Source organism: Nycticebus coucang, chromosome 10 (genome assembly GCF_027406575.1).
Source record: "Nycticebus coucang isolate mNycCou1 chromosome 10, mNycCou1.pri, whole genome shotgun sequence".
Lineage (NCBI taxonomy): Eukaryota > Metazoa > Chordata > Mammalia > Primates > Lorisidae > Nycticebus > Nycticebus coucang.
Window position 1 is genome coordinate 14161411 of NC_069789.1, and position 24834 is coordinate 14186244.

General features: G+C 39.4%; 1 protein-coding gene across 1 annotated transcript in view; it reads right to left on the bottom strand.

Annotated features, from left to right (window-relative positions):
* Positions 1-24834, bottom strand: part of FMN2 (formin 2) — a 378063-nt gene that overhangs the window by 30269 nt on the left and 322960 nt on the right. Inside the window, exon 16 of the mRNA XM_053607776.1 lies at positions 6026-6175. Coding sequence (XP_053463751.1) covers positions 6026-6175 — 150 coding nt within the window. The remainder of the gene's footprint in view (positions 1-6025; positions 6176-24834) is intronic.

The following is a 24834-nucleotide window of genomic DNA, read 5'->3' on the forward strand; positions in this document are numbered from 1 at the left end:
AGAGTGAATCTAAGAATGACTGGCTTTAAAGATGTAATAGAAAGAGACTAGGGTAGAAAGTTTAGTCGAGAAATAAACAAACTGAATCACATGGGTCATCAGGATAATGTCACAAAATACAGAGTTAGTACCACTCTATAATCAGATCCCAGTCAGAAGTAACGGGATAGGAAAATTTATGCAAGATTCAAAGATACTCTCCAACCTATACATACCACATTAGAGCAAGGAGAACTTGACCAGAAAAAAAAAAAAAATTCAAGGATACTATTAATTCCATCTTTTTGGTTATTTCCACTATGCTAAGATGTTTTGCTAATTACACCAGTGACTTTGAAGGGCTTCCTAAGTGAGGGAAGCAGGTGGCTGTTTACGTGTTTGAGGCAAACTTCTCTTCTTTCACTCTAAAGATACTGCTATGAAGGGAACTGTCCCTTGTGGTAATGTTTTTATTCTGGCTGCAAGATCGGATTTGTGAACTGCTGATTTAACCCAGGTACCACTGTGGCTACTCCAAATATGGGCACACTTCATTTGGAGTTTCCCCCTGGGATTCTGGTAGATGGAATTGGGAGAGTTCTCTGTCCTCCTGGGTTGTAAGAATGTAAGCTACAGCTGTGGGTGAAGGTATACCCTGGCCTGGAAATTAAAGTTAACTCACAGAGGAGAGGAGAGGGTGGGAGGAAAGAGAGAGAGAAAGAGAGGGAGAAAAAGAGGAAGGGAGAAGGATAAGAAGAGTTAAGAATAGAAAGGGATGGAGAGGGGACATTGAAAGAGACAGTGATAGCGAGAGAGGCCGACCTGACCAACCTTCCACTACAGGTGGAAGTCACATTCAGGGATGCCAAGGCAAGGTCCATCCTTGCCCTTCTGTGGTCTGAATTTCTATACACACAAAATCCCCCCCCTTTTCTTTCCTTCTTTTTCTTACCTACAATGATCAACTCAAGTTATATAAGAAAGCATGTTCATCACTAGGCACAATTCTTATTTCCATGGCTGTATCAAAGACAATGATGTAAGTCGAATCAACACATATTGATGGAGATAGGAAGAGGGGAAAGGGAGTGTGGCTTGTGACAAAGGAAAGCTACACCATAAATGGGGACACTAGACATCTCCTTGGAAAATAAAGACCAAAATGCAAATATCGAAGCAATTTAAAGTATAAAATAAAAATACATAGATACATGTTAGGAAGCGGAAGACTAGCTATTGAGCAAAAGAGGCTGAACATAAATATTGAAGGAGTACAGAAGTGAGAACCAATCAGGGTAGGGAACAAGATGCCATCTGAAGTATTTGTATTTGTACTTGAGGTTCTTCCCACACCCGTGGGGACTGGACAAGACGTCTCGTGGTCTTCACCAACCACACCCTCATCTCCTCTTGGCTTCCCAGGGCACTCCAAACATTCCTGGATAACCTGTCTGGTAGAAATCAGCCTCGGCTTCATAGGCATGCGTCTGGGTGCCACCTCCGTGAGGGCTCTTAGTTTAATGCTTTGCCATCTAGAAATTTGTGTCCAAGAGACCCATATTTTCATTTTATACTGTTTCTAGGAAATTACACATTGGTGCTTCACTAAGGAAAGGAATAAAACCATTCTACAAAGAATTCGGACCCATGGTCTTGGCTTTTCAGAGCAGCCTGGTTATCATTTATCAACAGGCAGAACAGATTTTAGAAGTCAAAGGGCAAATCTGCCCTCCCTTGCCTGCCACGTGTTTCTCCCCAGCCAGTGACTTAGAAAGATGAGACCTCTGCGTGAGGAGCACTCAGAATCTGTCAATTCACAGCACTACCAAAATCAAAGGAAGGTCCCCAAACCTGAGTCCAAAAGCTCATGGCATATTTCTAGGACATGACAAGCACAGGCTGAAGTAAAAAAAAGGTGGGGGGCTGGCTGATTTTTTGGAAATACCGAGTGAAGAAAAGCACATTCCACATGTCCGATGCACAAAACACCATCGAATGGTGGCTTGCTGACAGTGGTATCTGGAAACACAACTGTGTTGTGGAGCAGAGCTAGATGGGTGTGAGGTTGCTTAGGGAGCTGTGTGTCTGAACTGGTCAGTGTCAGCATCTCCTTGGAGGGGCCATCTCACCAGCTTATGCTCTGGTATGTGGCAGCAGAAGAGAGCTACGAGGAGGGTGTCCACCTATGTCCCTGTCCTGGGATCTGCACGGGCTACGCCAGACATGACTCAGCCATTCTTCCCCTGCGAAGTCCTTGCTTACCCAACAGGCATTAGAGCAGCTACTCCAAAGCGACAGGGTCACACATCCCATCTTGTTGATGCCTAGATCACACCACCGCCAGTCTTACTGAGGACTCTCATTCCAGAGGTCTACAATTAAGTTCACGAACTTGCCATTGTGTGAGGTCTGACAATTAAGTTCACGCACTTGCCATCCTGTGCTCACGCTGGCAGCATTGCACAGTCAGCTTGGAAAGGCTGATGGGTAACATGACCCTGGTTCATTAGTGTCTCACGGCTGTGCTTGTGTTGATGTCAGCAGTGTCTTGCTGTGTGGCGTTCATTATTGTGTGTTTTTGTGTGCTATACAATCGCTCTGATGGCCATTCCAGAAAAAGAGTTCTGAAACTGCTTTGAAGGTTGAACTAGAAGCTGAAGTCAGAGCACAGCTTCCCAAGGGGAGGACTTCGAAGGTGACCCTAGTGATACTCAGCAATGAGGTATGTAGCAGTTTTTGTAGGATGAGCTGGTGAACTCAATGGTCAGATGTGATACAAACAATTGTGCAAAGCGAAATTCTCCTCTTTCCACTTTGAACCTTGGTGTGAATGAGTTTTGACCCTTTTCAAGGGAAACAAATTTAGGTTAGTGATGTAAGGAGGCCATGTGGAAACACAGGGAGGGGCCCTAAGGGAGGTGATATGTTAATGTTAAAAAAAAAAAAAAAGTTTCTCTTTATAATTTCCAAACTGAGCAAAACTTTTTGTTAAAAAGTCAGTTAATATATGACTAAATCTGAAGGAAAAGAATAATAATTCAAATGTATCTATTTCTTTCTTTCTTTTTTTTTTTGAGACAGAGTCTCACTGTGTCACCCTTGGTAGAGTGCCATGGCATCACAGCTCACAGCAACCTGACTCTTGAGTTTAAGCGATTCTCTTGCCTCAGCCTCCCAAGTAGCTGGGACTACAGGTGCCTGCCACAACACTCAGCTGTTTTTTTTTTTTTTTTTTTGTTGCAGCTGACCAGGGCCGGGTTTGAACCTGCCACCCTTGGCATATGTGACTGGTGCCATAACCACTGTGTTACAGGCGCAGAGCCCAAATATGTCTATTTCTTTTTTATTTTTTTATAAACTTTTTTTTTTTTTATGCAGTTTTTGGCTGGGGCTGGGTGTGAACCCACCACCTCTGGCATATGGGGCCGGTGCCCTACCCCTTTGAGGCACAGGCGCCGCTCCTGAATATGTCTATTTCTAAGCAATGATTTCTTATATCTGAGTACATGGACATTTAACTAAAATCTTATATTTTATGTTGACTCCTACTGATGGATTTAGTGGTAGAATAAGCTCAGTATCATCAGAGTCGTTGTTTAAAGGGTTTTCCTTCTGTTCAAACAGCTCTATTCTTCTTACAGCTATTTCCACAGAGGCAGAAGCTTAATATCTTTTGTGACAGACCTATGGAGTCTAGCCAATTATCTGAAGAGGTGAACACAAGTCTGGAATATTCTACACGCCCAGTAATTGTCAGCAATTCATTTCACCTGATTGAATTAGGCATTAGAATTGACTCACAAGTGAAAACGAGGTGGACTGCTCAGTGCCCGTAGCTCAGTGACTAGGGCGCTGGCCACATACACTGAAGCTGGCAGGTTAGAGCCTGGCCCGGGCCTGCTCAACAAAAATGACAACTGAACCAAAAAAACAGCCGAATGTTGTAGCGGGCGCCTGTAGTCCCGCCACTTGGGAGGCTGAGGCAACATAATTGCTTAAGCCCAAGAGTTTGAGGTTGCTGTGAGCTGTGATGCCATAGCACTCTACCGAGGGCAACACAGTGAGCCTCTTTCTCAAAAAAAAAAAACCAAACAAACAAACAGAAAAAACAAAAACAAAAACAAGAAGAAGAAGAAGAAGAAAGAAAAAAAAAGAAACCAGGTGGATGATTATGATGTTGTGTGTAAGCAGACTACAATGAAGACCATACACAGAAAACAGTGAAATTTTATGGTAGAGATAAACAAAATTCCTCAGGACGTAAATTTTCTTTCTTTTTTTTTTTTTTTGTAGAGATAGAGTCTCACTGTACTGCCCTCAGGTAGAGTGCCGTGGCATCACACGGCTCACAGCAACCTCTAACTCTTGGGCTTACGCGATTCTCTTGCCTCAGCCTCCCGAGCAGCTGGGACTACAGGCGCCCGCCACAACGCCTGGCTATTTTTTTGTTGCAGTTTGGCCGGGGCTGGGTTTGAACCTGCCACCCTCGGCATATGGGGGTGGCGCCCTACTCACTGAGCCACAGGTGCCGACGTAAATTTTCTAACGATCTAAAGCAGAGGTGCCCAACCTTATTTTTTCCTCAGCTACACATTCAAAGGCTGAGAGTTGTCTCGGGCCACACATGAAATACACAAACACTAACTAAAAGCTGATCAGTAAAAAGAAAGTCTGTGCATACTTTTCACGGTATCTGACACCAGAGATAAGCCAAAAAACATTCTCACAAAATCAGGGTGCAGCCTGTGGGCTGCAGGTTGGACACCCCTGAAATTCCAAAGCAAAGGCATTAATAAGGATGCCAGGAAGTTACTAATTGATATTAGAGTTTGCTTTATGTGTTGCATTGTGTTTCCCATTCATTCTCCCACTAGATGCAGCTGTTGGGGGACGCTGCCCTGGGGGGGCTAGCTTTCCTCCTGACCTAATATTTAATAGAGCTCTATGGATTTTCTAATCACAGAGACTTCAGTTTACATTGTTAAGAGAAGAAATTACCCTTTATTCTTGAAAACATTTTAGGAAGTGTGACACAGTTCTGTTAAGAATCTTGAAAGGTCTTTTAACAAATACTGACCACCTGTGTTTCTTGGTGACACCTGAGTGAAATTTTAGTATGAACAGTAAATAGACAACGTCCCAAGGACTGAGAAAAACCAAAAACTCTTTCTCTTACCTTTATAGTCTCTGCTGTCCGTGTTTTGAGGCAAGTGAGTTTAGCATCCCACAAGGGCTGTTCCTACATGGTCTTACCTGGGCTGCTTTCGTGTGTTTTCATGACAGAAGTTATTTTATCAGATAGTGGTTCTGGCAAAAGGTCACCCCAGTTCTTCTCTGTAGTATCCCTCCTCTGAGTCTTCTTACTTAAACTCCAAAATTTCACCAAGGTCAGCACCCTCTTCAACTTGCTACCCCAGGTGGAGGGCAATCTAATTTCTCATTTAAGTTACAAAAGTTGGTCATCTAATTTTTTATTCGGGGTACAAAAGTTGGCTACAAAAATCCGGCATGACACCATATTTAAAATGTCTCAAGAATGGAAAAAAAGTATCCAATGTATTCAATACTATTATGAAACCAATATAGAAACACTTCTACATTCATACGAATGATAAAATACAAAGATAGTCCAGAAATAAAGAGGGGAAAGGAGGGATGGGGGAGAGTATTTGGTGGGATCTCACCTAGTGTGCATAATGCAAGGGTACATTTCAAAACAACTGAGAGTATATTATAAATGTGCCACAAAATAAGTGAGGTGATGGTTATGTTCATTAGTTTGATTTAAGCATTCCACAGTGTATGTCAATTCATCACATTGTACGCCATAAATGTATACAGTAATGATTTAATAAAAAACATGCTATAAAAAAGAATAGCATTGATCAATTTGAGAAAAGTTGGAATCAGCAGTAGATACGATAGAAAGGCTTGTTCCACCCCTATTCTAACTTCCTAAAGAGGTTAGCGGTTTTTGCCTCTATTGCGAATCAACTGGACTTCACAAAGAAAAAAAAAAAAAGATTGAGCACATGAAAACACCTACCTCTCTTGCAGAATAAGTTTGTTCTCCTTCTTCCACGAGTCTCTGAAGTCGGAGCTGAATTCATGCCAGATACTGAAGAAGGCATTTGGGGACACCTCTTTCTCTCCAAGTTTTGGTTTCATGAAGAAACAGGCTACGGTTTCCAAAAAGCTGTCAAATCACACACAGACACACACATACAAATATAAAAGCTATGATTACTTTCCAATATGGGATATTCTTTCTCCATCCAAATCCTGATTTTTCATTCATGTGCTATTATTCTGACGAAGGGAACTCAGGCACCAACCGCGGTTTTCTTACGGTTTCATGTTAGAGTTTTGGATACAGATAGTAGCAGCTACCAAGAATCCTCCATAACTCCGTTTGGTCTAATTTCATTTTCAAAATTAATCCCTATGGATCCATCATAGTCATATGTCCCATATGTCAAGAAGATGGGACATATTGGAAATGGTGGACCTTTTTTTTTCTAAACTCTAAACAAAGCAAATGTCAACTATGTGTCCTCAAACTAATATGTATTCTATATTTATATTATATTGCTTATATACTATATGTCTTTCTAAATTGATGGTAAGAAAACAGTAAGAGTCCCAGGAGACACCGACAATCTCCACTCAGAGGGCTTGGGACTATCATGAGTGGAGACCGAGGGGGTGGCCAGCACTGGGACAGCGGACGGCTCACAGTCAGGAGATGCCACTGAGAGGCTGCTTCATGTTACCGCTGCATGGAGCACAGAAGCATTTCAAAAGGGTCATTTGCCAGAAAACGCGTAACTAGTAAATGGTAGGTTTCTGACTTAACACGGGTCTTCTAGTCCCATGAGCAGTGTCCTGAAAAGAACCCCAACCAATGCAGTTGGTAATACCACAGTGAGGGAACCCGGCGGCAAGTCAGTGGGTGGAAGGTCAGAGAGGGCGCAAAGAGTAAACGAACACCCTTGAATAAACACCCCTTGCCTTTTTTCTCTCACCTTGGCCTGAGGCCAACATTATTTCTGCTACATAAAAACTCCAGTCTGATTTACCCCGAAGTAGAAATTTCTTTTTTTTTTATTTCTTTTTTCTTTTTTTTTTTTATTGTTAAATCATAGCTGCGTACATTAGTGCAATCGCCTGTACCCATTCTAAGAGGCACCATAGATGTGGTCCCACCCATTACCCTCCCTCCACCAAAACCTCCCCCGAAATTTCTAAGGCAACTTAATTTTGCCCAATGATTAAAAATATGTGTATATACACACAACACAGGGACCCATCCATTCACACATATATCTGCATGTATTTAGCTTGTCGGTAGCTGATTTCAAATCCCTACCATGAAAAACACGGGCATTAAAAAAAAAAATGAGATCTTTATGGTGAGTTTGCTCAGAAAGCAAAGGAAACTGAGCATCATACCTAAAAACAAACCCCTGACTATGGGTTGCCAGTGTGTGACAACCTGCTTTGTTTTTAAACGTGGCTATGGCTGTCTTTTGGGGTACCAGCTTTTTGGTTCCAGAGAAAGATGACAAGACTGATTTAATCAAATGCATGGCAGGAATTGGATTTTTCTTTCTATTTGGAGGAATGATGCAGTACAATCTCTTAATGCTGAGAAAAAGGCTGTGAAGCGAATATGGTACGTAAGAATTTGGTGGCCACGGGCATTAGGATGCATTGGCAGAATGTTCTGATGGAGTGAGGATTGTGGGGAGAGGAGATGGCGGAGAGCACAGGTAGTCAAAGGTGCACCTGAGTTGTATTTCATTAAAACGGATAAATTACACATATATATCCCTCGTGGGAAAACATGTCATTTTCCCCATATGTCTAAGAGTATTTGTGACCTAGGCTGAAATTAGGTCTCAATCTTTGACTCCCAATTTATTCTTTTTCCTCATTTCTCTGGTCTTTGTACTTCATCAACTTGTTACCAAGCAGGCCGTTCTGCTTGAGTAGCCACACCTAAGATGTGACAGCTGGTTCATCCATTCAGCTATCTTAGAACATTTTGAAAGTTTTAACATGAGTTTGCATGGTATAAAGGAAGGAATATAGGATTTAGAATGAGAAGACATCAAATCCTGACTCTGTAACTGGTTACCCGAGGAAACCATTTAACATCAAGGTGGGTCAGCCTTTTCATCTATAAAATAGTCATCATCGTAAACAACAGTTATGAAGTCCAGCGGGTAATGAATTGCCAAAGTATTTGTTGACTATTTTAATGCAAAACAAATTTATTTCATTTCTATACTTTTATTTTACATTTATTTATATTTTTATTTGTTTTTATTTTATGTATTTTATTTTATTTTCATTAAGTCATATATACATAGATCATGATCTGTTTATATTTTTAGAGACAAGTTCTATGTTGCCCAGGCTGGTCTTAAACTCCTGGCTACTAATGATCCTTTGACTCAGCCTCCCTAGTAGCTAAGATTAAAGGTGCAAACCATCATGGAGGCTCAAATTTATTTTATATGTCACAAAGCATATACATATATTTTATATTGCATATTGAGAAATATAAATATGTATTTCCTAAAATTTTTCTCTAAATGATAACTAGTTGAGGCTGATTTATTAACAGACATTTACCTGGTCATGTTCCCTGAAGATATTTATTAGTTACTCATATGCACAAAGGCTTCCAATACTAATAATAATTATTCCAACTATTAATTTTTTCTTGGCTCTGTCACAAATTATCCACATGCCCTTAGGCAGGCAACCTAACTCCTGAGCCTCAGTTTCTTCATCTGCTGGTGGAGAAAATGCCTACTGTTCCAGGTTTTCATGAAGACTAAATGAAAAGTATCTTGCAAATCATAAAATAAAATAGTGATATACACACGTATTAACTTCATGAGCAGCAAGAAGGTTTCTCTAAAAAACGCTCCATGCAAAACTTTTACGATCTGTGATTAGTTCCCAAATGTTGATTTAAAGTCAAGAGTGAGCCTGATTAATGGCACGAGTCTTAAGAAAAAGAAAATTATGGGCAGCGCCTGTGGCTCAAAGGAGTAGGGCGCTGGCCCCATATGCCAGAGGTAGCGGGTTCAAGCCCAGCCCCGGCCAAAAAAAAAAAAAAGAAAAAGAAGATTAGGTTGGTAGCAATTTCTTTGGACGTAGCTCTGGTGAAGGAACAAGTGTCAATTGAGATTGTGCTATGGACTGTCCAGAAGAATTACCTGAGGATTATGAGTGTATAAACAAACACTCAAGAAAAAAACAAGCAAATAACAAAAAAAAAACAAAAACAAGCAAATAATAATAATTTCTAGTTTATCGAGGTATCTTATGGGTTTGGGATTTGGGGTTATGTTATCTTCCCTGGCATCAGGTAGCCTTCAACTAATTCCAACCTGCATGACATGAAGCACATATTTGGGTGGTGGGTGGTAGGGATAGGTTCCATCCTTCTGGAATTGTCTCCTTTATCTAAATCTGAAACTAGGAGGGTCCCATCCACTGTACAGCGACACAGGGTCACTGAAGAGGACAGATGCCTAACTGGCACCTTCCTCACTACACAGGCTCTATTGTATGAGACTCCCTCAAAATGACCGTGGCACAGGAAAAGCAAGTGGTAAAAACAAGTGCAGTTATAACACAAGAAAAAACAGTTGTCCCAGTGAGAGACAACCCTGTAAGTCAGGAACCATCAAGAACCTGTGGTCTGGATTCTTAAAACACCCTCCCTGGACAACGTTAGCACTACACTTCTTTTGCTACAACCACCACATGGCACAAATATACTTCTTTGCAATGGTCCCAAAGTAGAGAGGAGGTCTCCCCTATAAGCAGAAGACCCTCAAAATTACAAACAGATATTTCCGAAAGGGTTGGGGCCAATCTGAGAACCACACTTCATACTGGAAGCAAAATATCAAAATGTGTGGGATACTGATAACACAGTACTTAGAAACTCGAAGCTTTAAAATGTCTATGGTAGTAATAAAGGTACAAATAAGGAAGCTGGTGTTGTATCTCACCCTGTAGTCCCAGCTATTTGGGAGGCTGAGATAGGAGGACGGCTTAAGGTCGGGAGTTTGACCCCAGCCTGGGCAAATGTTCTCTACTCCATCTCCAACCTCATGTTGCAGCATCCTCTATTCTCTGACCTATGGGATTAGAGAATCCTAAATGCTTTTTAAAAATTTTTATTTTTAGAGATGGGGTCTACAAATTCTTTTCACCAACATGTACCATTAAGTAAATGAAAAGGCAAGCCACAAGAGAAAATGTTCTCCATGCGTAATCTGACAAAGGACACACTCAGAATACATGAGATTCTTTCTGGAAACCTCAGAAAAATATTTTAGCGGATAGTAAACCCATAAAGACGTTTTCATTAGTCATCAAGGAAATATAAATTTAGACCACAATAAGATGCTATTTCACACGCATAAGTGCTGGCTTAAATAAAAAAGACTGACGCATAATAACATGGTGAAACATACAATTGAAATTCTCATCAGTGCTTTTAAAAGTGTAAAATAGTAAACTACTTTGGAGAAATGTCTGACAATTCTTATATATGTATCATATGACTCAGAAAATCTACCCCTAAATATTAACTCCATGAAGAATAAAGACATGTGTGCATAAAACGACTTGTACAAGTACATTCACAGAAGCTCTGTTTAATGTTAATAATAACTGCAAAGTGGAAATGCAAATGTCCATCAGCGGGAAAATGGATATCCTGGGATCTATAAACACAATGGGATACGACTTAGAAAATGAAAAGGAAGAAATTGCTGATATAGTAACAATATGAATGAATCTCTAAAACAATATAAGTGGAAAAAAATATTCAAACTTATGCTCTATGATTCCATTTGAATGAAGTTTGAGCACACACAGATTATGTTGTCAAAAATGGAAAGGAGGATTGTGTCTTCAAAGAGGTATATTTAAAAAAGAGGTATATAATAAATATATTTAAAAAGAAACTCTATTAAATCCGTTTTGGTAGTTACTCACTGACAGCACACTTAAGGTATGTGCATTTTAATTATATGCAAATTATGCCTCAATTAACCAAGAAAGAAAAAAAAAGAAATTAACAAAAACAAAGAGAAAAGGAAGTGAGGAAAAAGGAACAAGGAGATAAAAGGAAGAAATAAAGGGGATTGCAATTGACTCCTAAACAAATTTATTAAAAAAAAAAGAAACTAGTAGCAAATATTGGCTCTGCAGAGTAATGAGAACGTGCCAGGAAGATCATACACATGAAACCAATGGAAACTCTTGTGTAATATATATATACATATATATATTATATATATATATATATATATCATATATATATATATATATATATCATATATATATTATATATATATGATATATATATATATTTTTTTTTTTTGTAGAGACAGAGTTTCACTTTATTGCCCTCGGTAGAGTGCCATGGCGTCACATAGCTCAAAGCAACCTCCAACTCCTGGGCTTAGGCGATTCTCCTGCCTCAGGCTCCCGAGTAGCTGGGACTATATGGGGCTGGCGCCCTGCTCACTGAGCCACAGGCGCCGCCCTCTTGTGTAATATTTTAAAACGTGCTGAAGTATATTAACAAAATTATAAAGGCTATGAATAAAATTCAAAATTAGAAAAACTGAGAAATGAAGTGAGAGAATGTACTAAAGAACTTGAAATTTTATTTTATTTTTAATTTTCATTTATTTTTGAGACAGAATCTCACTTTGTTGCCCTTGGTAGAGTGATGCTCACAGCAACCTCAAACTCTTGGGCTCAAGCAATCCTCTGGTCTCAGCCTCCTGAGTACCTGGGACTATAGGTGCCGGTCACAACATCTGCTATATTTTAGAGACACAGTCTTACTCTGGCTCAGCTGATCTTGAACTTGTGAGCTCAGGCAATCCACCCACCTTGGCTCCTAGAGTGCTAGAATTACAGGCATCTGCCAACACTCCCTGCCTATTTATTTATTTGAGACAGAATCTCACTTTGTCACCCTGGGTAGAGTGCCGTGGTGTCACAGCTCACAGTAACCTCAAACTCTTGGGCTTAAGCGATTTTCTTATCTCAGCCTCCCAAGTAGTTGGGACTCCAGGCACCCTCCACAACGCCTGCTATTTTTAGAGACAGGGTCTCACTCTTGTGCAGGCTGGTCTCGAACCTGTGAGCTCAGGCAATACGCCCATCTCTGCCCCCCAGAGTGCTACGATTACAGGCGTGAGCCACTGCACCCAGCTTAGAACTTGAAATTTTAAATGATAATTTTTCACCTAAAACTTGAACTATAAGAATTAAAACACAACCCATGCTGTCTGAATAAAACTAGGAATAAACTGATGAAAATTTTAAAAATAAAAGGGCATTTGAGAGCAAGTTACGAGTATAGAAGATGAGAAGGATCTACATGTGTAAAAGCTCCTACAGGAGACAAAGCAATGGGCACTGGATGCAAGTTCTTAAAAAACAGGATTTAATATTTCAGTTAGATAGAAATAACTTTGAGAGACCTATGGTACAACATGGAGATTATAGTTAATATCAATGTGTTATATTCTTGTAACTTGGTGAGAATGGATTTTAAGTGCTCTTATCACAAAAAAGATAAGCATATCTCAATATGCTTATGAGGTAATGCATACGTTAATTAGCTCAATTTAATCATTCTATAATGTATACACATTTCAAAAAATGTTGTACAGGGGAAATACATATGATTTTTATTTGTCAGTTAAAAACAAATTAAAAAATATGGCTCAAGTTTTCCTGAAATGAAAAATAACTGTGAAACTGCATCTTGAAAAGGCAGACCAATAACCAATGCTGAGAATTAGTCTAGTAAAAACTACTGTATTTAAAAAAAACAAAGAAAAAGAAAACAATCTTTTAGCTATCATGCAAAAAGACCATGTTCCTTATAGAAAGAGAATCTTGCTATCATGAACCATTTAGATCTCAACACTCAAGAGGACAACAGTGTGACATATTTAAGACACCAGAGACAGAAAATGTGAGCCAAGTACTTCATGTCCAACTGAATAGACCTGCAAATATAATGGACACAGGAAAACTGTTTTCAGTATGAAATAACTCAAGGAATTTTATTTTTTTTATTAAATCATAACTTTGTACATTGATGCATTCATGGGGTTCACGGTACTGCTTCCATACACAGTGTGAAATGCTTACATTGAACTAAGTAACACATCCATCACAATTATACTCATTTCTTAATAGTTTTGAAATGTACCATTGCATCATGCACATTAGGTGAGGTCCCCGAAATACCCTCCCTCCTCCCATATCCCTTCTCTCCCCTTTCCTTCTACTTTCTGGACTACAGTTACGTTTTGCCATTCATATGAGTGTGTGGGTGATTATATATTGATCTCATAGTGGTATTAAGTACATTTTTTTCCCCATTCTTGAGATACTTTACTAAGAAGAATATGTTCCAGCTCCATCCAGGTAAACATAAAAAATGTGAAGTCTCCATCTTTTTTATGGCTGCATAGTATTCCATGGTGTACATGTACCACAATGTGTTAATCCATTCATGGGTTGATGGGCACTTGGGCTGTTTCCATGTCCTGGCTATTATGAATTGGGCTGCAATAAACATTGCGGTGCAAATTTCTTTGTTGTAAAATGATTTTTGATCATCTGGGTATATACCTAGTAGAGGAATTGCAGGACTGAACCATAGGTTTACTTTTAGTTCCTTGACTATTCTCCAAACTTCTTTCCAAAAAGGTCGTATCAGCTTGTATTCCCACCAGCAGTGCTGAAGCGTTCCCTTCTCTCTGCATCCACGCCAACATCTGTAGTTTGGGGATTTTGTAATGTGGGCTAATCTTACTGGAGTTAGATAGTAATAGTGTTCTTATAACTAATTATCAAGAAATCTATTAGAGAATGAGCTCCAAAAAATATATACATATTTAATGGCAGAGGAGATGCTGACAAAAAGATGAGCAAATCAGGACACTAAGGAAGGGAAAGGACATAGAATGTGGGATCTTACGGTAAGAACTCTGCCCTGGATTTGAATCATGAGTTCTAGTGATACGGGGTTCCCCCATTCAGGGCTGGACCAGTGACCTCACATTTTCTAGGCCTGGGTGGGGTCAGAAATCAGTCCCACTGAGCGCATGTGTCTGGAGAATAAGAGGAAGACAGTCAGGCTAGGGCAACATGACACAGCTGGCCTGGTTGGTTCAGGTCCTGCGTGACCTTTAGCTTGGGTCTCCCATCCTTCTTGTTTTGCACATTTAGCTCCCACCCTGAAGATGCCCATCTTGAATAGTTTAGGAAGATTGATTTAGGAAACTGACTTTTGAATTGGAAATGTTGTAACAGGTCACTGAGTTACACGGATTATCATATCAATAAGAGTTAATGGGGTCTTTGCTTTGAATCTTTATGTATAAAACTGTGCTTTTGGAAATGGAAGAACAGAACAGGCTTGGAGAGGCTGCTCTCACTGTTCTCCAGAACTGCCCTTGCCCCCCCATCTCTGCATATTGCCTGACAGTCACAGCTGGACCCTCTTCCTTCACAATCATCATCACAGGTCCCATCTCTAGGCACAAATAGGCCCTTTCCAGGCTACATTCAAGCAAGGACATGAGAAAAGCAGCCCTGCGGGGTTCTGAGCAGCTCCTCTTGGAGTAGGGAGCACAAACTCTAATGCCTGACTCAAGAACTGCAAAGGACCACATCCCTGAGCTAATTTTAGGATTATTTTTGCCCACAGACCTCTGGCCAATTGTGACATACTTTCCCCATCCCCCATGGGAAAAGCAGCATTTTACCCCCTAGACTGAAGACATGGGGGCTTTCCCACTTGGGTTCCCCCCTCCGCTGCCACCACAGTGGCACTCCACTGGTCTGCTGGACCAGTTACTTACCCAGGTGGCCGGTGGCTTCATTCTCCCAATCTCTGAGATCAATGACTTGGCAGAGAGAAATTCTGCCAATACTAGTATGAAGTAACAATATATTTTAATTCTAGCTCTGCTCACCATAAAGTCTAGTCGCAACAGTAATCCAATTATAAAATCAATATAATAATCTAGATTGGGATCTCTGAAGACCATTTCAAGTAACAGACCCAGAGCTGCTTGTAGAAATGGGTCAATTCAGGCATGGGGAAAGAAAATGTATAAAAATGAGCGTGGAATGTCTTACTGAGAAGATAAGCAAGGGAGGTCATGTCAAAAGAACTCAAAGTGAACTTAAAGGTGGAACATTCTGTACATCAGTAACAATGATAACTGCAAAGGATTGAAACACATCAGGTATATCTAAATTCCATGAGCTGATTCCAACGCTTCAGGGAAAAAAATAGGATTCTTCATTGTTGGAGGATGCTGGAGATACAACTCATCTTATATATTTATTTATTTTTATTTTTTTGAGACAGCATCTCACCATGTCGCCCTGGGTAGAGTGCCGTGGCATCACATCTCAGGGCAACCTCAAACTCTTGGGCTTAAGCGATTCTCTTGCCTCAGTCTCCCAAGTAGCTGGGACTACAGCTGCCTGCCACAATGCCCACCTCAACTCAGCATTTTTAAAACTGGTAAATTAAAGGAAAGAATCATATGTTTCCTGTGTAGGAACCACATTATACAATAACTCTATGCAAAATGAGGGAATGTTTTCCTTTTTTTAAAAAAAAAGTATTTCACTTTCTAAGAGAGAAGAAAATGACAAAAAGGTTACCATTTTATAAACCATAATGAATTAATGTATCTAGACACTGATTCTGGTAATATCACAAAAACGGACAACTAAATCATCTTGGTAGAATACACCATACTGCCCATTTGATAATTTTTGCCAAAATATTCAAACTAGAAAGTATGGAGAGCTAACTACCAATATGGAGGAAATACAGGACGGAGGATCATGAACTACACCACTAAGACTGAATCAGGACAGCCCATCCCGTGGAGAAACTCTACAGGGCATATAATCTAGTTTCTTCTGTTATAAACACTTAAGAGATGTCGTCTAATTATAATGGTCAGAATATCTTTATGCCCTGATCTAACAAACTAACAGAATAAAATCAGAAATGCATACATGGGCAATGCTAGTAAAAAGAAATAATGGCTATATTTGTCTTCTAAAGTAGCATTCTAGAAGTATTTGTAGGAGGGCAGTTCATTGCTTTATAAAGACCTTTACTGGACGCTGTTTTTGTCTACGAGTTACGTTCCACAGATAATAAAAATAGACATCTTTGATTCCTTTGTTTGAAAAGGGATCCCACCAAACACTTTTAAGCTTCTCATCTGTTTTTAAGGCAGTTATGTCTGGGAATTGTGCACATACATAAAGAATGATTCAAAACTTGGTTTTTATTACAATTGAAGGAAATGCTAGCAATGATCCCAAAATAGTATTTTCTTGCCACAAGTTATGATCTCTACAGAGAAGCATGTTCTCTGCAAATGAAATACTATTTAAATAGAATACTGCCAGTTATTAGCATCAGTCGTTTCCCATCTATGCACAGGATTTACTCCACGTTGAGTATTACTGAAAACCTTGAACTGAACCCTAACCATTTCGGTGGTACTTTTTTGCAGTCCTAGGGGAGGATGTTGCTGTTTTTCCCCAATTCATCAGGGAGCAGGTAGTCAACATTTGCTGGGCGCTACGCACAGCAGAGAGAAGACAGAGAAAAATGCTATCTCAATTCAATTACTTTCTTGGAAAACATTTCTACTGGGTTAACAAATCTGAGAGGCAAGGTACAGAAGAGAAAGCAAGCTGAGTCTTCTGCTTCAAGCTCACAGTCTGACAGGCATTCACTGGGCTCTCAGATCTGGACTACCCTCTCCACACTCTCTTGCCACCAAACATTTGCTCCAAGAAGGGTAAGCCCTGTGATGATGATGTTTAAAAAAATGAGAGCATCTCCTAATATTCATTCCACAACCATCTGTAGCATATCCAAAACAACCTAAGAGGTCACTTTCTGACATGAAGTTCCAGAAATGATTCTGATTACAGAAAAGGAAAGGAAAGGGGGAAGGGGGAAAGGGGAAGGGGGGGGAAGGGGGAAGGGGAAGGGAAGGGGGAAGGGAAGGGAAGGGAAGGGAAGGGAAGGGGGAAGGGGGAAGGGGAAGGGAAGGGGGAAGGGAAGGGAAGGGAAGGGAAGGGGGAAGGGGGAAGGGGAAGGGAAGGGGGAAGGGAAGGGAAGGGAAGGGAAGGGAAGGGAAGGGAAGGGAAGGGAAGGGAAGAAGAAAAGAAAAGAAAAGAAAAGAAAAGAAAAGAAAAGAAAAGGAAAGAGAACATAGCTACAAAAGCAATTAGGGGGTCAGGGATGAGCATTCTAAAGACGAGCTGATCTGCAGAATCATCAGTGGTTTTACTTTACTTTTCATTAACTGATGCCAGAGAGACTTCTCACTCCAGTGTTGCTCCCATAGTACTATTACATCTTTTACCCACTGGTTTCCTGCTCCTGAAGCCTGGCCTCTCCGAGCCTGATGTGATGCCATATTTGTTCTTTCTTTGCCTGAAAGGCTCTTGATGCAGGTGTCCAGGTGACCATCTCCTTCACGTCATTCAGATCTTTGCTCAGTGAGATCCTTATGAAAAGCCAGAGTAAAATTACAACCCCCTGAATATACCTTATATTTTTCCATAGGACTCACCACTGTCAGAAATAGGAGGCATTTTGCATACTGGTTAACTGTCAGTCACGCCCCCCGCCCCCACTAGAATTTCATCTCTATAAGGAATTTCCACTTTTTGTGTTCACTACTTTATCCCCAGTACCCAAGCACTACCTGGCACACAAAGTTGGTAAATATTTTCTTGATTCTCTGCTGAGCAAGTGGCCTAGACAATTAAGGAGAAAAAATTATGATTATTAGGAACTGTTTAGTGGAAGAAATCTACTAAATGCTATCTTTTAGAGATGGAGCTTACATGGCTCCAAATCTACTAAATGCTATCTTTTAGAGATGGAGCTTACATGGCTCCATCTCCATTTTAGAGATGGCTTTGGCTATGAATGACCGAGATTTAGCTGTAACTCCACCCAGAGTATACCTCTGTTGACCTAACAAATGAGATTGGTTTTCTCATTTGCAAAAGGAGAATGGTAGCATTTCCTGACTAATCAGATCCTTATGAGGATTAAATGAGATCAAGTATACAGGGGGCTTCACTGGATTGCCAAGGACAGAGTAACAGCTACCAGTGACAGTTCTGTTCTCACTGTCATAGCGAGCAGGAGAGAGTCTTCTTTGGTCCTCCTGGTGTATTCATTGTGTATTTATTTATTTATTTTTTTATTAAATCATAGCTGTGTACATTAATGCGATCATGGGGCACCATACACTGGTTTTATAGACCGTTTGACACATTTTCATCACACTGGTTAACATAGCCTTCCTGGCATTTTCTTAGTTATTGTGTTAAGACATTTACATTCTACATTTACTAAGTTTCACATATACCCTTGTAAGATGTATTCAGAGTGTGATAAGACTGGAAAAGACTTCCTTGTATGGAGAAGTTAAAGAGAGCAATTCCTCTTATTCATTCCCATACCCCCGCATAACTATAAGGCTACATAGGACATTTACATAAATTAAAACTGATGTCCATTGGGGACAGCAAGCTAATGCCAACCTGGGGTGACCACCTTTACCTACTCATTTAAACACTTCATCCTACTTGGCTAAGAGGCAAGTTTGCAGTAGCTCCTGCCAAGAGGACTTTTTATTTCACTTGCGTAGGGAAAAAGTATGCTTTTCCTCTGAAATCACATAAAAGATGAAATACAATTTCATTCATTCAAATACAAATACAAAACAATAAGAAATTATATCTTTTAGCTTGGCTCCACTTCACATGATTTTATTTCATATTTCATGCCATATGTTCATGTACATATGTACATACACATACAGAGCTCCCTGAGACCTAGCTAACAGACAGATCACAGTCAACAGCTAAGCAAAGAAGCTTGTCAAAAGTAGGAAATCCATTTACGGCAACCTCCCCTTCCTCCTACCACAAACATAGCTGTCATTGTCAGTAAAGCTAAGATTACAATTCAGAGCTGAGTTGTTGTTCTTGTGTTCTTTTGGGTCTCCAAGTTCTGTGCAGACAGGAACAGGTCATTTATTAACTTACTCCCTCTAATGCGAATGTCAATGAGCCTTACGACCAAAGTCCTCCCTCTCTGGCTCAACTGTCAACATGGCACTTTAGGCTATTTTGAGACACTGTCGCATTTGTACTGTGGGTAGTCATGAAGGACCTGATGAGGTTGTTTCATATACACACATTTATTATTGGACTGGCCTTTAGGCAAGTCAGTAATTCAGTCCTGGCCCAGTCTAAGTAGACCTGGGGGTCGGCCTTTCTCTTTGGTTCTTCTGTGACTTTTCCTCTCACTTTCTTGCCCTTTGGAAGTACAGCAAACAGGCCAGGTACTAAATGACAGTTTATACATAGAATGAGAATTGCACGTGTACAACTCAATTTAGTTTGTACAGGCAGAACCAAGAACATAAAGTATCTGGGTATTAACTACCAAGCCAAGACAGCATACCAGTTGAAACGAACTGCCAAGGATCATCACCATAAATCTTCCCATGCTTTTGCTCTTTTTATTGTGCAATGTTGGATTTTGTAATATTATTCTTCAGAACGAACTAAAATCTCAAGAGGAAGCTCTATTTTCACTTAAAGCCTTCCACAAGTAACTGCAATTTTTTGAATTCTAAATCATCATTTTCACTTCCAGCTCCTTTATCCACCTCCCATAGGAACTTACATAAAGTGTAACAGATTTTACTACTCAGATAAGGAAGAATAAATTCCCTTTCACTTATTATTAAAAGGCTGTTTAGGGATCTTCCACGTCTTCTAAAAAGCACAAAGAATGCTCTTATCCCAAACATTTTGCTCTAGGCAATGAAAAATTGGAGGAGAAGATAAAAATGGTAAGAAGATAAATTGGTATTTCTTTTCTCTACAGTTCTGAAGAACTGTAGTATTTACACCTTCAGGGTAATTGTGAACTCAAGTAGCCAAATGCTTTCAGGAAAAAAAATAAATAGAAAAAGGTAACTGAACACAAGAGTAAGTATCAGCTCAGGTAGAAGAGGGAAAAGAAACCTGAAAATCCAAGTGACACATATCTAGGCATTTACTGGTGTTAAGGGACAAGGTAAGTTGAGACTCACAATGATCCCAAAGATCAAGTAACTAAGAAAATTTCTTAAAATTAGAATCAGACAATGACTATGGTAAACACATGTTTTTGTCTTAGAGATACTGCAGTAAGACAAAAAAGGAAATAAAAGGTATATAGATTGGAAATGAAGAAATAAAGCTGTCTTTATTTGCAGGTTAATATATCTATGTAGAAAATGCCAAAGAATCTACAAAATAACTCCTGAAACTAATAAACAAATATAGCAAGGTTGCAGGATACAATTCAATATACATAACTCAATTGGTTTCCTATATACTGGATCTGTCTGATTAAAATTTAAAATTAAAAAATTATATAATTTACAATAGTACCAACAAATAAAATGCTAAGTTACACATCTAACATATTATGTATAAGATTCACATGAGGAAAGCTGTAAAACTCTGATGAAGGAAATCAAAGAAGAGCTCAACAAATGTAGTGATATTCCATGTTCATGGATAGGAAAACTCAATATTGCCAAGGTGTCAGTTTTTCCCAACTTAATCTATTGATTTAATGCAATTCCAATCTAATTCCTACCAAGTTATTTTGTAGATATTGATAATTGATTCTAAAGCATATACGGAGAAGCAAAAGACCTAGAATAGCCAATACCATCCTGAAGAAGATCAATGTTGGAGGACTGACATCACCTGGATTTGAAAGTTACTATAAAGCTATAGGAATCATGACAAATGGCACTGAACAAAGGATCAAAGACAACTCAAGGGAGACAGCTCTTTTCAATTAATAGCATTGGAAATTCGGGATCTCCATCTTAAAAAAAAAAAAAAAAGAGCCTAAACATAGACATTAGATCTTTCATCTTTTACAAAAATAAAAAGAACAAAGGAAAAAAATCTGAAATACTGGCCAGGTGTTAAAGAAAACAACTCTCAATTAGAAGCTAACAAGAGGGCTGGTAACTGAAGGCAAGAATCAGCTTCAGCTGGCTTGTCAGGTATCTCTACCACCTTGCCCACCCCTTAGCTTTGCGTATTTATCCCCTCAATTAGTAAGACTTCAAAAGACCAAAAACCACTTCCTCCTGTATATCTGCTCTCCTTTCATCCTGTCTGCTTCTCACAGACACCCAAAGTGTACTTACACTTCCAATAAAGAGCTGGTGCTTGCACAGCTTACATGGCAAATCCTGAAATTCTTTTCTTCTGACCATAACCAAGAACCTAGAGAAACTCCTACTTTGATGCCAGGAACTATGACTAAAACTTGAGATACAAAGGAAATTATGGCAACATATTTCTTATGTTGCTTGGGAGAAGAAATAAGAAATTTAAGTTTTCTTTCTTAGAAAACTTAAGAGAGGCGTGGCACCTGTAGCTCAGTGAGTAGGGTGCCAGCCACATACACCAAGTCTATCCGGTTCGAGGCCAGCCCAGGCCTGTTAAACAACAATGACAACTCTAACCAAAAAACAGCCCGGTGTTGTGAAAGGCACCTGTAGTCCCAGCTACTCGGGAGGCTGAGGCAAGAGAATGGCTTAAGCCCAAAGAGTTTGAGGTTGCTGTGAGCCGTGACACTATGGCAGTCTACAGAGGGCGACATAGTGAGACTCTATCTCAAAAAAAAGAAAAGAAAAAAGAAAACTTAAGAGTATCTGCTAACATTCTAGAAATAAAAATCTACAAAATCTAGTCCAGCAAAGGGTCAAAAAGGGGAGAATAATGAAAACTTTCTCATACACTAGGAGTCAGGAAAGAAGAAAAAAAAACAACACTTGAGCATATACTAAGTTGGTAGAAATGAATCAAAACATATCAACAGTCATAATAAATATAACAGAATTTAAAACTACTAAGGAAAATCTAACAGAATAGATACTAAAATAAAAATTCAGATAAGAGTGGTTTATAAAAAAATGTCTAAACCAAAATAGCTTAAACAAAAATAAATAAATGGAAAAAATATAGTAGGGAAACATTTTTTAAAAGCTGATGAAAAATGTCAATCAATAGAGAATTATAAAGCACAGAGCCTCACTAGCAATCAAGAGGGACATCACATAATTATTAAAAAAGAAAATTCCATCAAGAGATAAAAAAACACATGGTTTTAAAGTACACAGCTTTAAATTTCCACAGAATTAAAAAACTGAAAATGTCACAATTATAGTGGGAGATTATAATGAAGACTTCTACAAATTAGTAATGATGTAGATTTGAAATTTATGATTAATAAATTTTATTTTAAAAATATGCTGTATTTCACGAACTTAGTATGCCACAGTTTTAAAAATAATATTATATTATACATGACTAAAAGAAGTCTTGATAGAAGAGTTCCTTCTTAAACACACCCTTATCATACACTGATATCTAAAGGACTCATGTAAAAGCAAATGAAAAAGAATTCCCTGGGTGGTGTCTGTGGCTCAAGGAGTAGGGCGCCGGCCCCAAATACTGAGAGTGGCCTGTTCAAACCTGGCCCAGGCCAAAAAGTGCAAAAAAAAAAAAAAAATTCCCTATGCTGAAAGAGATAGGAAGCAAGCATACTTTTCTCAACTCTGAAACACTGAGTGGACAGATGAGACCAAGAAAAGAAAAAGTTCTTTTAAAACGCTACGCCACACAGAGACCATGCAGGTTTTCCATCTGAATTCATACTACCAGGCCCAATAAAAAGCAAAACAAAACAATCTCTCTAGCTAATGTAGATAATTTAATGAAAGTGATTCCAGGCTGACAGTGCCCTTAGTTGAATGATTTAGGCCTTCTCAGTCATACAATGCCATCCATCACCAGTTTCAGAGATGTTGCACAGCATGAGAAAACGTACATCTGAAAATTGATGAGTCAGAGGATCATGCACACAATAAATATGAATCTTTTCAAGGAAATATTAATATTTACCAAACAGACTCCAAACTTTATCAAAAAGAAAGTCTCAATGAATTGTGAAGAGTTGGTATCATATAGATTAAGGTCTTTGACTGCAGTGCAATTAATTGAAAATCAATTGGTAATTAATTACACACAGATGAAACCCATAGAGCTGCAAGCAAACACAATGAATATCCACATAACTCGGTGCTTAAAGAGGAAATAACAAAGAAGTTATTAAACAGCAAGAAAAGAAATTTTACAATTTAAAACTACTTGGATGAAGTCAAAATAGCAATTAAATGCAGTTATAGGTGGAAACATAGAATTTTTAAAAAAGGAAAATTAAGTGAACTATTCACACAGCTGACAATGTCAGAAAATAGATAGGTTAGAAAAAGAGACTACTAAAGAGCAGAAAGAGAAAGCCAACAAATAAACAAAAAACACATGGACAGATAATCAACACACCAAAACATCTGGTTCATTCAAAAGACAGACTGACTGAAAGACTGGCCAGGAGAACACAGAAGGGGGTACAACTTAGTAACAGCAGTATCAGACAGGGATGTAAGCACAGACCGAGGGGAAGGCTGAGACAAAAGGCAGAGAGAGAAGAAACAGGTAAGGCAAGGAACTGCCTTGGCTTTGTTTTCTTTATTGTTTAAGTGGTTATTTTATACCAATAACAAAACAAATGTATTGATGAACGTAAGGGAGAGGCTGAAATCAGGATGGAAAAGGATCCCCAAGTGCTATCTTAGGAGAGGAGCTTCTCCCCTGGACTGGTAGAAGCAGTGAGGCAGGTGTATGCAGGAGAAGTCTACAATACAGAAAGAGGAAGGGGGTCCAGTCCGGTGGATTCACTCTGTGAAACTGGAGGTGAGCAGGAGAAGTTGAGTCAGAGATGCAAAGATGAAAAGAGAAGTTGGAGAAGCCTGGAGAAGCTGTGAAACGAGCATATCTGGGGAGGAGGAGACTATCTTCCTAGGGGGAATATATCTGACATTGTCTTGTCTAAGTTGAAGTTGGTAGTGTTTTCAGGACAAGGATCTGCCTTAAACTTGCAGCTCTACTAGCAGCGATCCCGTCCTTACGTGTATTAACCACCCAGTGAACATGTAATGCCGTGCACTGAAGCCTTCCAGCTTACGTCTAACTAAATGATCATATCACTGTCTTATTTTTTATTGAATTATAGCTGTGTACATTAATGTGATCATGGGGCACCATACACTGGTTTCGCAGACCGTTTGACACATTTTCATCACACTGGTTAACATAGCCTTCCTGGCATTGTTATTGTGCTAAGACATTTACATTCCCAATTTACTAAGTTTCACGTATACCCTTGTAAGATGCACCGCAGGTGTAATCCCACCAATCCCCCTCCCTCTGCCCACCTCCCCCCTCCCTTCCCTCTCTTTCCCCCTTCCCCCTATTCTTAGGTTGTAACTGGGTTATAGCTTTCATATCACTGTCTTAGAGGTATATCATGCCCAACGCTTTCCTTACAGGATACGCACCTAGGATGCTCATAGTATCGACATTATACATAGCGTGGACATGCTAGACCCTATACGATTCATTATACACATAAGATAGATCACGCAGGCTAGATGGAGCCTTCACTACTAAAAACCGTTTTTTAAGTCATTTTTTCAGAACGGGGTGCTCTGAGGTCAATGCCATATAAATTCTGCTATGCTGCATCAATACTGAAGCTCTTTCTCAGGGAGACAATCGCATTTC